This window comes from Pristis pectinata, chromosome 18, assembly GCF_009764475.1.
Source record: "Pristis pectinata isolate sPriPec2 chromosome 18, sPriPec2.1.pri, whole genome shotgun sequence".
Taxonomy (NCBI): Eukaryota; Metazoa; Chordata; class Chondrichthyes; order Rhinopristiformes; family Pristidae; genus Pristis; species Pristis pectinata.
This window is the reverse complement of record NC_067422.1, coordinates 38295877-38312848: the sequence shown is the minus strand read 5'-3', so window position 1 is coordinate 38312848 and position 16972 is coordinate 38295877. Positions and strand designations below refer to the sequence as shown.

The window sequence follows — 16972 nt, the reverse complement described above, 5'->3', positions numbered from 1 at the left end:
AGGCAGCTGCCCCCTCAGCACCCTGAGCTCCCCTACAGGAGGACAGATCTCATGCTTCCAGCATTCCAACGACAGCACAGTTTTATAAAGCCGTTTGCAGGTTTGCTCCAACTTGTTGTTCCTCAGAGCCACTGACTCAGAAAGATGAAGCTTTCAGATATGAGGGCACTCATTAACTGTGGTGTCTACGGACAAAAGTTAACAGCTCCTGGAGGTGTTAGAATGGGAACAGGCAATCAGCTCCCCCCAACCCCCCATGGAAAGTAAATATTCACATTAAGGAGACTATCAGAAGACAACAGAGACAGTTTCATTGCTTAAACACTCCAGATACAATGGATCTGGAAACAAATTTCAGCTGCATATTCCAGGAGAAGTTCTGTCACCTGGACACAGTACTGACAGGTACAGGTCTATCACGAGCTGGGTGACACAGTGGTGCAGCCAATAGTGCTGCTGTCTCACCAGCTTCAATCCCGACCTCCAGTGCTGTCTATGTGGAGTTTTCCTGGTCTCCCTGTGACTGCCTGGGTTTCCCACAGGTGATCCGGTTTCCTTCCACATTCCAGAGACGTTGGCAGGTTATTTGGCTGCTCTACGTTGCCCCGAGTGTGTCGGTGAGTGGTAGAATTAGTGGGAAGCTGATGAAAATGTGGGGAGAACAAAAATGGGATTGATGTAGGATTAGTGTAAACGATGCTGGGCCACGCTGTATCTCACTACGTCACCATGGATACACCTGAGCCCCAGCACAGTGTGACATGCGTACAGAATTGGTGGGTACTGGAAAATATCAGTATGGTGCCTATATACAGCCTGCTGGATAAGTTCAGTCATGAAGTAACAGGTCTGAAACTGAATTATGCCATGATGTTATTGAACTCTGATACAGACACGTCGCCGTATAACATTGGAATGCATACAGGCTCGTACAAGTCAACAGCTCAACTCTGCTGTGGTGAAGTACTGTTGTTATAGGCCTGTCACTGTATTACACCGGGGTACAGTACCGGTGGGGACAGGTCTGTCACTGTATAACGCTGGGGTACATTACTGGTGGGGACAGGTCTGCCGCTGTATAACACTTGTGTACAGTACTGCTGGGAAGGATAATATCTGTATAACACTGGGGTACAGTACTGCTGGGATGAATATGTTGCTGTATAACACAGGGGTACAGTACTGGTGAGGATATGTCTGTCACTGTATAACACTGGGGTACAGTACCGGTGGGGACGGGTCTGTCACTGTATAACACTGGGGTAGAGTACTGGTGGGGACGGGTCTGTCGCTGTATAACACCAGGGTATAGTACTGGTGGGGATGGGTCTGTCACTGTATAACACTGGGGTACAGTACTGGTGGGGACATGTCTGTCACTGTATAACACTGGGGTACAGTACTGGTGGGGATGGGACTGTCACTGTATAACACTGGGGTACAGTACCGGTAGGGACAGGTCTGTCACTGTATAACACCAGGGTACAGTACCGGTGGGGACAGGTCTGTCACTGTATAACACTGGGGTACAGTAGCAGTGGGGACGGGTCTGTCACTGTATAACGCTGGGGTACATTACTGGTGGGGACGGGTCTGTCGCTGTATACCACTTGTGTACAGTACTGCTGGGAGGGGTATAACACTGCAGAGTATTGGTGAACACAGGTTTGTCACAGTGTAACAATGGGAGGATAATCTAGCAGGTGATAAATCTGTCCAAAAGATACCCTGTAAACTCTAGTCTACACCTTTTTAAATCTGCCCGGGATGGCCAAATTCTGGTGCTGAATCATCTCAAGTGCTCCAGTGGAAGGTACGGCAGTGTTCCGAGTCAGACAAAGCTCCATGTACCCAGCCTGACCTCAACGGCATTACTTCCTGCACAAATGTAAATGGTTCCATTTGGTGAAGAGGAGGAGGTCACTCATTCCCTTGAGCCTGTCCTGGCTGTCAGTTTGGTCATGGCTGCTCTGGGTCTTAAACTCACCCAACCTGCTCTTGTTCCCCACCCTCATGCTGCCCCTAACAAAATAATCACCAATCTTGTGACGTATGAATGTTGATGCATGACCCAATTATATTAGCTGCACGTGCAACTATTGCTTTAAGCTTGTTGTAGTCACAGGTACCATGTCTCGTGCTAATCCACTGAAATATTGTGTATACCATGCTTCAGATACAGTCAAGTGTTGGCTGCCACTGTAAACTGACAGAGTTCTTGGGGGTCCTTGTCTGAGTGAGATAGAGAATACTCCACAGTACATGAACCCAGTATATTACAATATTTGGATGACTCTCTCCTTTAACAGATCTCCACTACATTTCCCATCAGCCTCAGCTCCTCCACTGGTGATATAATTTCTCTCTATGCAGCAATATCTTCAATTAGCTGAAACATCTTACTTAGTTTGCCCCTTAATCTTTTAAACTTGCAGTCTGGCCTTTGGAAACAATTCTTCATTAATGTAAGGTTTCCCAGCCCAGTTTTACCCTGGTGGATCTGTGTTAATCTTCCCGAAACACCATGCACAGAACAGAATGAGGTACCCCTGCGCAGGTTAAATCAGAGCTCTGTCCACTAGAATATAAATCCATGCCTTTTGTGCTCCAGCTCTCTCAAGATGAATGTCAATGCCTCATTATCCATTCAAGTTACTTGGTGTAACAGTGCGTTGGTGACTGGGAGAAGGTGGGTGTGATCTGTGCTGCAAATTCCCACTCACTGCTCAGTGGGCTGGGATCGGCCAACTCAGTCCACGGGAACAATCTGCAAACATCCAGCCCAGTGAACCCTGCACTCCTGGAGTGGAGATGCTGAAAATATTTCACAGCATATTACACCCAATATGTTTCTTTTTTTTACTCTATCTCTGTCCACAGAGATCTGGGCAAAGCAGAGAAAGGATCGAGATCCCAGGAGCTGACTCACCTGACAGACTGCAACCTGCAGAATTGCGTCAAATCCGCCTTCTGGAGCATCTACATTGCCCGAGATTCTCTCCTTCTCCAGCTCCTGGGTGAAATAGTTGGCATTGTTTGTAAGGCGAATGACATTCTTGAAGGAGAATGGAGCATCACTGTTGGGCCAAGGCTGCTTAAGCCTAGAATAGGAGAAAAACCAAGAGTAAAGAACTTTAGTTTAATTTGGCATCATGTTCAGCACAGACATCGTGGGCCGAAGGACCTGTTCCTGTGCTGTACTGTTCTATGTTCTAAAGGATGCCCTGGGAGAATGTGTACACAGCCTGGTGGACTCTCACATTCAGCTTGAGGGAGAGAAACTTGTGTCTCAAATCAGCATCCTAAACTTATATAAAGGCAGTTATAATGGTATGAAGGTAGAATTAGCTGAAGTAGACAAGGAAAATAGATTAAAGGTAAACAGATAGATCAGCGTTGGTAGACGTTTAAGGAGATATTTCATGAACCTCGTCAAAGATATATCCTGGAGAGGTTCTACGAGAAGGTTAACGGTGGCTAATTGAGGTGGTCAAGGATGGTCAAAATGAAAGAATAGGCATAGATTATTGGTAGCCTTAATGATTGGAAAACTTTCAAGGGCAGGCCTGGTAGTGTAGCGGTTAGTGTAACACTATTACAGTGCCAGTGACCCAGGTTCAATTCCGGTCGCTGTCTGTAAGGAATTTGTACATTTTCCCCATGTCCACGTGGGTTTCCTCCGGGTGCTCTGGTTTCTTCCCACATTTCAAAGAGGTACAGGTTAGGAAGTTGTGGACATGCTATGTTGGTGCTGGAAGTGTGGCAACACTTGCGGGCTGCCCCCAGAACACTCTGCGCAAAAGATGCATTTCACTGTGTGTTTCGATGTACATGTGACTAATAAAGAAATCTTATCTTACTTTCTAGAAACCAGCAAAGGATAGCATAAAAAAATATAAAGAGGAGGAGGATAATCTAGCAGGTAACATAATGTGGTAAGATCTTCTACGGGAAGAGAGTAGCTAAAGTAAACATTGGTTCCTTGGAGGTGAGTCTGGGGAATTAATAATGGGAAATAGAGAAATGGCAGAGATTCTAAATAATTATTTGAATGATAGATAACACCAAGAACATCCCGATCACAATGGATAATCAAGGGGCTACACAGAGGGAGGAACTTCAGACAATCTCTATCACTAGAGAACAAAAGCACCCAGCCAGCTAGTGAGGCTAAAGGCTGCTACATTCCTTGGAAATGGTGGTTGGAATCCTGGGGTCTTAAAAGGAAGTGGCTGCAGAAGGAGCGGATATCTTGGTTGAGATCTCCCAAAGTTCTCCCAATTCTGGAGAGGTTCCAGAGAATTGGAAAACCACAAACATATCCAAGAAAAGAGAAGACAGAACGTAGGAAACTATGGACCAGTGAGCCCAACATCTGGCACTGGGGAAACTCTGGGATCCATTATTAAGGAGCTAAGAGCAAGATATTTAAAAATCATAAGGCAATCAGGCAGAGTAAATGTGATCTTATGAAGGGGAAATGGTGTTGACAAATTTTCTAGAGTACATTGAGGATGTAACAAACAGGGTGGACAAAGGGTCTCCCATGGTGGCAGTGTGTTTGGGTTTCCAGCCGGCATTTGTTAAGGAGCCACAGAAAAGGTTACTGCACAGGATACGAGTCTGTGTGGTCGGGGTGATATATTGACATGGGTAGGGGAGGGACTAACCAACAGATAGGTGGGAAAAATGGGCCATTTTCAGACTGGCAGTCAGTAACGACTGGGGTGCCTCAGGGATCAGTGCTGGTTTCAACCCCTCTCACTCCATGGGAATAACCAAGACTGCAGAAGGCAAATTTGGTGATGATGTTGGTTAGCTATTTGTGTGAGGATAGGGATAGAGATGGGCTAAATAAGCCAGCAAGAAGTTGATAAATGGAGCATAATGTGGGAAAATGTGATGTTTGGAAGAAGAAAATTATTTAAATAAAGTGAGGCTACCTAACGTTGTGGAACAAAAGGATCTGGGGACTCTAATACATGAAACATAAAGCTAATATGCAGGTACCACAAGTAATTAGGAATGTGGTTGGAATGTTTATTACAAGGGACATGGCATATAGTAGTAGGGATGTTTTGAAGCAACTCCACAGGGCACTAGTGAGACCACACCAGGAGTACTGCGCACAGTTTTGGACTGCCTACTTAAGGAAGGACGTACTTGCAGGATATACAGTGCAGAGAAGATTCACCAGGTTTAATTCACCAGGGATTGGCGTGTGAAGAAAGGTTGAGCAGGTTAGGCACACACTCATGGAGTTTGGAAGAATGAGAGGTGATCTCAATAAGATTCTAACAGGGATTGACAGGATGGATGCCAAGGAGGTTTTACCCAGAACAGTGGGCATAGCTTCAGAACCAAGGGGGCACCTGTAGCAGCCACAGAGACATCAGGCATCCCATCAGGCTCTGGGAGGATACTCTGCTGACGAGGAAGATGTTGGGAGCCACAGAGCCAAGAAACACAGTGAAGGAAGGTCAGGTAATTGACACCTGGTCAGCATCAATGGAGAACGTAACTGGGACAGGCTTACAGCTCTGTGGACTGTCCCATTGTAAACCATCCCATTGTTCCAGAGGACAGAACAAGAAAATGTGGACATTTTGGGAAATGACATCTTGTGGAAAGGACAATTTGATAAATTACAAAAAAATACAAACCAATACTCTGATAATTAAGGAACCAAATGATTGAAGGAATTTGATGAAGTTAAAGAAAAATATTTTATATGGATGAGGACTGGAATTAAGATAAGATTTCTTTATTAGTCACATGTACATCGAAACACACAATGAAATGCATCTTTTGCGTAGTGTTCTGGGGGCAGCCCACAAGTGTCACCACGCTTCCAGCGCCAACACAGCATGCCCACAACTTCCTAACCCGTACGTATTTTGAAATGCGGGAGGAAACCGGAGCACGTGGAGGAAACCCACACAGACACGGGGAGAATGTACAAACTCCTTACAGACAGCGGCTGGAATTGAACCTGGGTCACTGGTGCTGTAATAGCGTTACGCTAACCGCTACACTACCAGGCCTGCCCTACACTACACTACTTACAGCTGTGCAAATGGCAATAACGAACCAAGCAACGTTCGGAAGGTATGCCAAGAAATGTCTAAAGAGCTGCCTTCCAAGATGACCAGCAGCAGTGAGTCCAGAGACCAACCACTGGACAAGACCCTGAGACGGGGTCTCGGATAAGAACTCTCCACGATCGAACCCCAGCCGGGTTGATGGGTGGGTCGTATCTGAATACAGGTAGTCGCTTCCAGAAGTTGTGAAAGTAAACTAGAGTTGTGTAACTAGGGAGTTAATGAGTTCTGTTTGAAACAATGTAGTGAACCTTTGAGTTGTTTGAATCAATCATGATTAATATAGCTGTCAGGCAAAGTCATTGTCTGGTGTGTTTTATCGTGTGCTGCATTTAGTAGGGAACAGGCCCGACTCAGGTGGGGATGAGGAGCAATGTCTTCTCTCAGGGGGTGGTAACTCTGTGGAATTCTCTACCCTACCGACCTGTGGAGTTGTTGAATATATTCAAGGTGGAGATTAAAGGCATTTACACAAGGGGGTCAAGGGTTATGGGGAGAGAGCAGGACAGTGGTGTTAAGGCCAAGCCTGGCTCACCCGTGACTTTACTGAATGGTGCAGTAGGTTGGAGGTGTTATTCCTGCTCTTGTTTCACAGGCCGGATCAGATAGGGCAGGTGCTTTCAGAATACTTTCCAACGAGCCTTGCTCTCCTACTGTTCCCTTGCACTCCTGCAAACATTTCTACTTCCAATCCTCATCCAAATCTCTCTGAATTGCCTTTTAGGTGGTGCACTTCATTCCTCATCCTACTAGGTCAAACTATTGCTTTGCATCTCCCCGCTGCCTATTCTGACCGTGGTTGTAAATCAGTGTCCTCTGGTGGAAATCTTTGCTCCCACTGTCCCCAATCTACTCCAACAAAGCCCCTCATAATTCTGAACAGGGTATTGGTATTGGTTTATTATTGTTACTTGTACCGAGGTACAGTGAAAAACTTGTCTTGCATATCGATCGTACAGGTCAATTCATTACACAGTGCAGTTACATTGAGTTAGTACAGAGTGCATTGAGGTAGTACAGGTAAAAACAATAACAGTACAGAGTAAAGTGTCACAGCTACAGCGAAAGTGCAGTGCAATAAGGTGCAAGGTCACAACAAGGTAGATCGTGAGGTCCGAGTCCATCTTATCGTATAAGGGAACCATTCAATAGTCTTATCACAGTGGAGTAGAAGCTGTCCTTGAGCCTGGTGGTACGTGCCCTCAGGCTCCTGTATCTTCTTCCTGATGGGAGGGGGAGAAGAGAGAATGACCCGGGTGGGTGGGGTCTTTGATTATGCCGGCTGCTTCACCAAGACAACGAGAGGTAAAGACAGAGTCCATGGAGGGGAGGCTGGTTTCTGTCACGTGCTGGGCTGTGTCCGTGCTGGGTATTTATTAAACCAGCCCTTCACTTTCCCTTCTTCCCCAGGAACAATCCCACCCCAGGCATCGCTGCTTTGTTTCTGTGAGTGTCGGGTCCTCATCCACTGAGGTTTGCGCTGGGCATTGTGTCAACTGGTTGAAATGCAGTTGGGAGTTGTGAAATGGATTTCCTGCACTCTGGACCCTTGAATAAGGAGCTGTGGTTGTAATGTTTTGTCATGGCCGACAGTGAATGAGCACTCCTGGCACCTTCCACTTTTCAAAGTTTGGAAGGCTGATTTACAGCCCAATCAGAAATGAGAAACTTTCTTAGGCAGGAGGGGATCACGCTGTATTGTAGCCACCTCACCTTTCTTCACACCGAGCTTCAATAAAGTATGCTCATGTAGAGGGAGATACAAAGAGTGAGAGAGACTGAGGGACCGTGTGGAGTGATCGGAGGGAGAGGTAGAGAATGAAGTGACAGAGGGAGGCAGGTAAAGGGAGGGCGAGGCAACCAAAGAGTGTGGGATACAGATGGGGCACTCTTGTGTAAGGTGTGGGAGGTAAACACAGAGAGAAGCAGAGAGGGCATGGGAGGGGGTGCAGAGGGAGAGAGAGAGACAGAGAGAGAGGATGGAGAGGGAGAGGAGAGAGAGACACACACAGAGAGGGAGGGAGTGAGAGGAGAGGTGCAGAGAGAGAGGAAAGGGCAGAGAGAGAGGAAAGGGAAGCAGAAAGAGAGAGGGAGAAAGTGAGCAAGAGAGAGAGGGGGCCAGAGAGAGAAGTTGGGGGGGGGGAAGGAGGGAGAGGGACAGAGAGAGAGAGGGAGAGAAGCAGAGAGGGAGAGACAGAGAGGGAGAAAGTGAGGAGAGAGAGGGGGCCAGAGAGAGGAGGAGAGGGGGGGGAGAAAGAGGGAGAGGGGCAGAGAGAGAGAGGGACAGGGGAGGTCCTGAGAACAGGCCATTCTGTGACCAACATCCAGATAGATTTATTCTAGCTGCTGCAAGTGTGCAGGGTGACTTGGAACTGCTGGTCAGTGGTTTGATTGTGTGTGTACCCGCTGTGTCTGTGACTCACTACCTCTGCTGCCTGTGAGTGGAACAAAGCTGCCATTGATCCAAGGTTACCCAATCTGCCTCCCCATTGTACTTGAGGGCCGATAATAAACCTGCTCTTGGCTCAGACTGAGCAGGAACATTCTGACGGAGCGATAAAGTTTTTGTGCCGCACCCTGTCAATGTTTATTAACTTAGTTTGTCTTTGATTATCACATAAACCAGAGAGTGCAGAAAGCAGTAACTGCTCCAGAGCCGTACCAACATTTCTCAGTGTCTGCGTTACTCTGAGCTGTGAAGCTGTCACTCCCAGCTGATCTCATGTGTTACTGTCACATCCCAGCAGAAAATCTCACCTCCTTATTTACCCACTTCTCATCTACCTGCCCCTCTCCACCCTCCTACCGTTCCCCTCATCCGTACCCACCCTCTTCCTTCCTTCTGGCTCCATTCACTCCTGGGACGGCCGTGCAAAGGTCACGGCGGCTGCAACACACCGGCTCCACACTGACCACCGGCTGTGAGTTGGTGCTTGAAGAACCATCTCCATGGCAGAACAAGCTCGTGTGAAGGGGTGGGGAGATGTGAGGCAGAGGGACGCCACACGCTCTGGTATCTGGAGCCCCCTCCACACGAGGACCTGGCCCAGTCCTCCTCGGAGCTCCAAGTTCTGCTGGTGCCGGAGGCATTGACCGTGTGACCTGTGGTGTCACTCTCTGTGGAGTGAGCCCAGCCAGACATTGGTAGTGCAGAGGGGACTACATCCCGGGACAACCTCCTGGTGGTCACTAGTCAACCCACCGGCTGGCTCCACCCTCTGCCAAACAGTGCCCCCAGCATCATTTGTGCATTAAAAGGGCAGGAAAGGTAGTGTAGCGGTTAGCGTAACGCTATTACAGCGACAGCAACCCGGGTTCAATTCCGGCCGCCGTCTGTAAGGAGTCTGTACGTTCTCCCCGTGTCTGCGTGGGTTTCCTCCGGGTGCTTCGGTTTCCTCCCACATTCCAAAGACGTACGGGTTAGGAAGTTGTGGGCATGCCATGTTGGCGCCGGAAGCGTGGCGACACTTGCGGGCTGCCCCCAGAACACTCTACGCAAAGACGCATTTCACTGTGTGTTTCGATGTACATGTGACTAATAAAGAAATCTTATCTTGTGCTCCAATGCATCCAATTTTCAGCATTCACCCTCCCCCCCCCCCAACCCCCCCGCCTTCCCTTATCCTCCTTCCTCCACCATGGCCCCTCTCCCCTCTCCACCTCACCCACCGTCACCCAATCATCACCCCCACTACTGTACCCCTCAACCAATGGTAACCTCTTCCTTCCCACTACCCACACACTTGTCACTCTTACATCTATTTCCCCCTTTGCCCCCCTCCCTCCATTGCCCCCATCCCATTCCTCGCCCCTGGTATCCCTCTCCCGATATTCCGTTCCCTTTCCCAGCCATTTCCCTCATCACAATCCCTGTCTCCCCTGCAAGGATCTCCCGTAGATTCATTCTCCACGACTACCTCTTCTCCTTACCAGCACCTCCCTTCCTTTCTCTCGCGCTCTCCTCCCTTTCCCAAAGCCCGACCACACTCGTCCTTCCCAATACTTCCCACTTCCAATCTACAACCAGCACAAAGGCCCCTGCATATCTTATCCCAAACTCTGGAATTCTCTATTCCAACTTCCCTCCTTCAGATATCTCCTCAGAGCCGACCATTCCATAACCGCGGAATCGTACAGCACAGAGAAGGCCGAGCGTGGTAGTTGTGAGTCGGTGCCACAGCCCCACCCTTCCCCACGTGAGTGGACTGTGGTGCTGACTCTGCTCATGTCAAAGGAAGGTAATTGGATGGTGATCCCTGACTGTGACGCATTAAGTTCCACAGAATGGTCTCTGTAAATCACAGGCATTTGTTTTTTGTTGAATAAAGCACAAGAATAGCTCTCCGTTAGTGCACATGCGAAATACACACAGTCACAATCTACACACCACTCTCAGTAACTGAAACCCCAGCCTTACCTTAATGGCCTCATGTCTGTCTGTGGAACAGTCACTTTGTCAACAAACTTCCCAAAGCCAATGGTGTAGTCACTTGACATGTTCTTCACCACGTTAGCTGCCAGGTATGAACAGAATGAGCCCAGTGAACACTCACACTAATATCAAAGCAAAGAGAGACCTGTGTCTTCCATTACCCCGGGAGTCCCAAAATTCTTTACAACTAATGACACACTTCAAGGTGTATTCCCTGTTGAAAAACATCAATCATTGCAGCCTCTTTGCCAACAGCGTGATCCCTCAAAGAGCAATATGAGATCACAGTGATGTTGGTGGGGGAATAAACCATGTCCACCACACAGGGGAAAATCACGTCATTCAATTTGTGGTGTTCACCGGAGAGAAGAGACAAGGTCTTGATCTAATGATTCATCCAAACGATAAAATACCCCCAGTGGGTTAGCTCCCCCTCAGGGCTGTGCTGGAGTCTTGGACAGGTTACATTTCTGGAAGAGCACTTGATTGACAACCTTCTGGCCCAAGGGACAACAAAGCCACAAAGCCTCAGTCCACACATGGGGGTGTGTGAAGGCACTGACTCATGTGCGGAGGCCCCTCTGGTTACGATAGTTTGTTCTTCAGGAAACAATCACGGCCCAACAAAAAACTAACGTGACTGACCCCAACAGCACAAGACCTGACACCTTCAGTGTAAACCAGTGGGTTGGGTGTGAAAGCAAATACAGGGCTCGTATAGAGGTGTGTAAAATCACCAGGGGCATAGATAGGGTGAATGCGCACAGCCTTTTCCACAGCATTGGGGAATGAAGAACTAGTGGGCATAGGTTTAACATGAGAGGGGAGAGATTTAGTAGGAACCTGAAGAGCAAACTTTTTCACCCAGAGGTGGTCCGTATGATCTCAGGAATGAAAAACTTAATATTTGAGGAGCATTTGATGTCTCTGGACCTGTACTCGATGTTCAGAAGGATGAGAGGGGGATCTCATTGAAACCTACCAGGTACTGAAAGGCCCGGATAGAGTGGACGTGGAGAGGATGTTTCCATTAGTAGGAGAATCTACGATCCGAGGCACAGCCTCAGAATAAAGGGACGTCCCTTTAAAACCGAGATGAGGAGGAATTTCTTCAGCCAGAGGGTGGTGGATCTGTGGAATTTGTTGCCACAGACGGCTGTGGAAGCCAAGTCACTGGGTGTATTTAAGGCAGAGATTGATAGGTTCTTGATCGGTAAGGGGGTTAAGGGTTATGGGGAGAAGGCAGGTGAATGGGGTTGAAAAAAAAATCAGCCATGATTGAATGGTGGAGCAGGCTCGATGGGCCGAATGGCCTAATTCTGCTCCCATATCTTATAGTCTTGTGGTATATGGAATGAGCTGCCAGAGGAAGTGGTTGAGACGAGTACATTAACAACACTTAAAAGGTACTTGGACAGGTACATGGATTGGAAAGGTTCAGAGGGATATGGGCCAAATGCGGGCAAGTGGGACTCGCTTTGATGGGAATCTTGGTCAGCATGGAGCGGTTGGGCCGAGGGGCCTGTTTCTGTGCTGTATGACTCTATGACTGAACATCTGACACTCACCCAGCTGGAGACCCAGTTTCTTCAAATTATCCAGATCATCCTCCATTGAGTTGGAAAAGTCCATGAGGAAATATAGGTCAACTGGAGCTTCCTGTGGTTGAAACACCTCGAAGTCCAAGGTCCTTTCCTCTCCTGCCCTCAGGGACATGGACACGTGCTGAGGTGAGATTTGGGTGCGTTTGCTGCTGGTATCAATCTTAACAGCCTGTGGAAGAAAAGACTTACATTTTCACCTTGCCTTCCAAGGTCTTGGGACATCCCAAAATGTTTCAGGGAATGACACACATTGGGACATACTCACTGTTATGAGAATCATTATGGCCAATTCACAGGCAAAGAACAGTGATAATGATCAGCTTTCCACATTGCTGGCAGCTCAGGCCATGCCTTTCTGTGAAACAGTGTCACACACACCTGGCAGGGCAACAGTCCCAGTGACCCCGATTGACTCCGACCTCCAGTGCTTCTATGTGGAATCTGCATGTTCTCTTTGTGAGTGCGTACACTACCATGCGTTCTCTCACATCCCAAAGGTGAAGGGGGAGGCAGAGAAGAGGGAGAGGTATGGAAAGAGAGAGAGAGAGAGAGAGAGCGAGAGAGAGAGCGAGAGAGAGAGCGAGAGAGAGAGCGAGAGAGGTGGGGAGGAGAGAAAGGGGGAGAGAGAGGGGGAGAGAGAGGGGGAGCAAAATGGGGGGAGAGAGAGAAACAGAGTGAGAATCAGAGAGAGATATACAGAAAGAGCTTCAGTTTACTTTCTTTGCTGAGGGACTGCAAGTTATGCTTTGTGGAAAACATACCCGATGTATCTCCATCTTGGAATTCATGGTGATAATGTTTGTACAGGTGGGATTCAGGTTACTCAGTAGATCACACCTTGGGAATGTGAAGCCCTTCAAAACAAGAAACACCAGTTAGTGCAGGCTTCAGATCACTGAGTGAAACACATCACTGCCCCTCATACCTCCAGTGACTCCTTGTCCATCTCTTCCGTCAACTCCCCTCCACCTCCCTCTGCCCCTCTCCTTGGTTACGTGAGCTGTCTCACCGGCCCACCTCACCAACAACTCCTCCCCAACCCTGCTCCACACACTTTAACCATGTAAAGAATTGGGAACTAATGATCAGTATCACGTCGACCTCGATAACACAGATGCTGAAAATGTGAAATAAAACAGAAAATGCTGGAAACACTCAGCAGATCGGGCAGCATCTGTGGAGAGAGAAGCACAGGGCTGATGTTTCAGGTCAATCTGATAGAAGACTTATCTATTTAAGATAACCAGCCAGTCCTGTTTGTGTCAGAACTGTCCAGTTCCAGTGAAAGGTGATCAGCCTGGAACAGTAACTCAGTGTTTCTCTGTCACAGATGCTGCCTGATCTGTTGGGTATTTCCAGCAACTGCTGTGCTCTGCATCTCGCAGGTCCTGCATACTGTTTTGTCTTTTCTCCCCTCTCTCCAAGTGCTCTTGTTCATCTATAGACAGCATTGTGTCGCCTGGAAAACCCTGCTCTCTACCCTATCACAGGCATTTCCTCTGTTCTCTCTACTCTTCCTCTGCAATTTAAAACACCCTTGTTTTCCCATTTCTCCAGTTAGGAGGAAGGGTCTTTGACCTCCCTGCTCCTGTCTCCACACAGGCTGCCTGACCTGCGGAGTACTGGCAGCATTCTTTAATTTCATGACATCAAACAAGTGTGGTATGATATCTGACATCACTACACACGTCCAGCTGCCTCAGTGAGTGAGTGTGTTACTGTACAAAGGTCTGGCAGCAACTTTGTCTCACAGATTCTGCTAAAACCCTCCAAGCTGAAAGGTTCTGGCACCGTGCTCTCAATCCTCTAACACAGCAGATTATTCTGGCTCATCACACAGTGACTTTGTTCTTGATTCAATGACACAGCATGTTGTCCTCCACACCTTGTACTGCTGAGGACAACAAGGTGTCACATGTTCTTTCAAACTTCCTGACCTGACAACCTGGTTTGTAGCTGGTGTGGCGACATCTAATCAAACGAACTATTGGAGATCAATGTGCTGTAGTTCATTTGGTGCTGCAAATCACTGACACGGCACTCGTGAACAGAGCGAGGTGTCTACCGTGACCTGGAGATGGGTCTGGGGTCTGGGGAATGTACCTTGTCAGCACAGTATGAACAGTCCTCAGCCACTCTGATACACTCGGTGCAGGTCTTTGCTCGACTGGCGGTGCAGCGATTGCCTGAAGATAAAAGAAAATCGGATCAGATCAGGAAGTAAACACAGGGCAGGAAGTACAGAGGGACATCAGACCCTACCTACCACTGAAGGGACTGCCACCACACAGGAAAGGCTACTGAAAAAATCTTTACTTGGGTCAAGTGACTGACAAACTCGGTTTGCACCGTCCCAACCACTTCCCCATTCACCTTGACCCCATGGTCCACCCCCCATCTCACCTGTACACACCTTCCTCTCTCTCTGTTACCTCTCCCCCATTCTAAACAGCCTCCCTTGATCACAATCTACCTTGTTGTGACCTTGCGCCTTATTGCACTGCACTTTCTCTGTAGCTGTGACACTTTACTCTGTACTGTTATGTTTTTACCTGTACTACCTTAATGCACTCTGTACTAACTCAATGTAACTGCACTGTGTAATGAATTGACCTGTACAATCGGTATGCAAGACAAGTTTTTCACTGTACCTCAGTACCAGTGACAATAATAAACCTTCATCACCCCTTCCTTCCCTACACACCCCCTCTTTCTTGACATCCCCCCTCCCTTCCAATCAACACGCCCTCTCCCAGTTCACCTCCCTCCCGATCACTTCCTCTGTTCTCATACTGAACCCCTCTCTCCATTGCCACCCCCCCCTGCCTCCAAGACACCCCTCCTCCAAGATCAGCTCCTCCCAACTCCCAATCACCGCCCGCCTCCCACCTGGTGTAGGGACCTGGAAATGAATTCCATTGCACTGGTGATCTACTCGGGACGATCCAAGCTGCTTGAAGAAATACAGTCCGAGGTGGTGTTAGGGGTTTTTCAGGTGGGTTTTTTAAAAAATCTTATTTACAGCGTGGTAACAGGCCCTTCCAGCCCAACGAGTCCGCACCGCCTATTTTAAACCCAATTAACCCTACCCGTACGTCTTTGGAATGTGGGAGGAAACCGGAGCACCCGGAGGAAACCCATGCAGACACGGGGAGAACGTACAAACTCCTTACAGACAGCGGCGGGAATCGAACCCCGATCGCTGGCGCTGTAATAGCGTCGCGCTAACTGCTACGCTACCATGCTGCCCCATTCAAGAATCTGATGGCAGTGGGGAAGAAGCTGTTGTTGAAACTTGAGCTGTGGGTCCTCAGGCTCCTGTACCTCCTGCCTGATGGCAGCATCGAGAAGAGGGCATGGCCCAGATAGTGGGAGGAACCCACTACTGAGACCCAACACTGGGGGTCCCTGGGCTTGCAGCACTGCCATTGCTCAGAACAGGCAAGTTCTGGGTCACCAGAGAATTCCTCAGTGGAAATATTTCAGGAATGGGGTTACAGATACACGGAGAAACTCAGTCTCTCTTACCCTGGCAGCCAGCTGCCCACAGAGCAACGATCAGGAACGAGAACCACATCTTCCACAGCTCCATTTCCTGTTAAAGCACAAAGGATTAATGCTGATTTCAGTTTTAGATACATGGACAGTTGGTCAATAAATAAGAGCTCAATCTATAATTTCTGTTTTAATAATGAGATAAAGTTTAGGAACAGGAAATAATCTTTTCACCCACTTCCAAAGACCAGCCCTTCACTTTCTCACCCTATCCAACAAGTCTTTCTCTCTCTAGAACCACATTAGCCAGGACTCAGTCCTGTGTAGTGTATAGATGGGGTGTCCCACGCATTACACAGGCAGTTGCCAACAAACTTCCTATGACTTTTGCACTTGGGATCATTTTGACCCAGCGGCCTTTACAAGTACCTGAGACGAGTGTGAACAGGGCAGGCAGCTGAGTGGCCCCTTTACAATCAGAATGAAATGTCCTTACTGAGGCAGGCAACGTCTTAGCCAGGAAGTCTAAAATAGAACAGCCAATTCAATGTCAAATTATATACAGAAATAGAAATGGAGTGGGGAATAAAGATGGAATTGGGAGATAAGTAAAGGAAACAAGAAATAGAAGAAAAAGATTAGTGTGTAGCTTCTTTCACCCAGAGAAGGGTTGCAACCTGGAACACACTGGGGGTGGAGGCAGGTACATTTAAGAATTATCTAGATGAGTACTTGAATCACCAAGGCGACGGACCAAGAGCTGGTAAATGGGATTAATGTGGAGGGGTACTTGATGGTCAGTATGGACAGGGTGGGCCGAAGGGCCTGTTTCTGCACTGTATGACTGCGGCTCCATAACATAAAACAACAAACTCTTTTCATTGTGCATGTGTTATCACTGGAATTTGCCATCACTGTCACACTTTCAGTGACGGTATATGTTGTTGGTCTCACTATTATTTCAATGGAAGCATTTGCTTCTTACTTAGTTGTACCTTGAATCATAGAGAAACTAGAATATGGAAAAGATCCATTCAACCCAACTGTTGGTATTTACTCCACACCAGGAGTCTCCCAGTGCCAATCTATTCCTCCATTCCTTTATAAGAACCGGGCATTGCTGCCGGCGTGTATTGCCCATCCCTAAGTGGCCTCAAGAAGGCAATGGTGAGCCCCCTTCCTGAACCACTGCAGTCCCGCTGGTGAACGTGCACCCACTGGGGAGGAGTTCCAGGATTCTGACCCAGTGACGATGAAGGACTGGCGGTATACTTCCAAGTCAGGATGGTGTGTGACCTAGAGTGGAACCTGCATGTGGTGGTGTTCCTGTGGCTCTCATC

The 16972-nt window shown here is 48.1% G+C and overlaps 1 protein-coding gene across 4 annotated transcripts in view; it reads right to left on the bottom strand.

The window, feature by feature from the left end:
• itgb4 (integrin, beta 4) overlaps positions 1 to 16972 on the bottom strand; it is a 110842-nt gene that overhangs the window by 79488 nt on the left and 14382 nt on the right. For all 4 annotated transcript variants that reach the window (XM_052032778.1, XM_052032781.1, XM_052032779.1 and 1 more), the window contains exons 2-7: positions 15666 to 15732; positions 14241 to 14323; positions 12899 to 12991; positions 12102 to 12306; positions 10519 to 10615; positions 2930 to 3101 (exon numbers count right to left, since the gene is read on the bottom strand). In XM_052032778.1, coding sequence (XP_051888738.1) covers positions 2930 to 3101; positions 10519 to 10615; positions 12102 to 12306; positions 12899 to 12991; positions 14241 to 14323; positions 15666 to 15729 — 714 coding nt within the window. In that variant the 5' untranslated portion in view covers positions 15730 to 15732. The remainder of the gene's footprint in view (positions 1 to 2929; positions 3102 to 10518; positions 10616 to 12101; positions 12307 to 12898; positions 12992 to 14240; positions 14324 to 15665; positions 15733 to 16972) is intronic.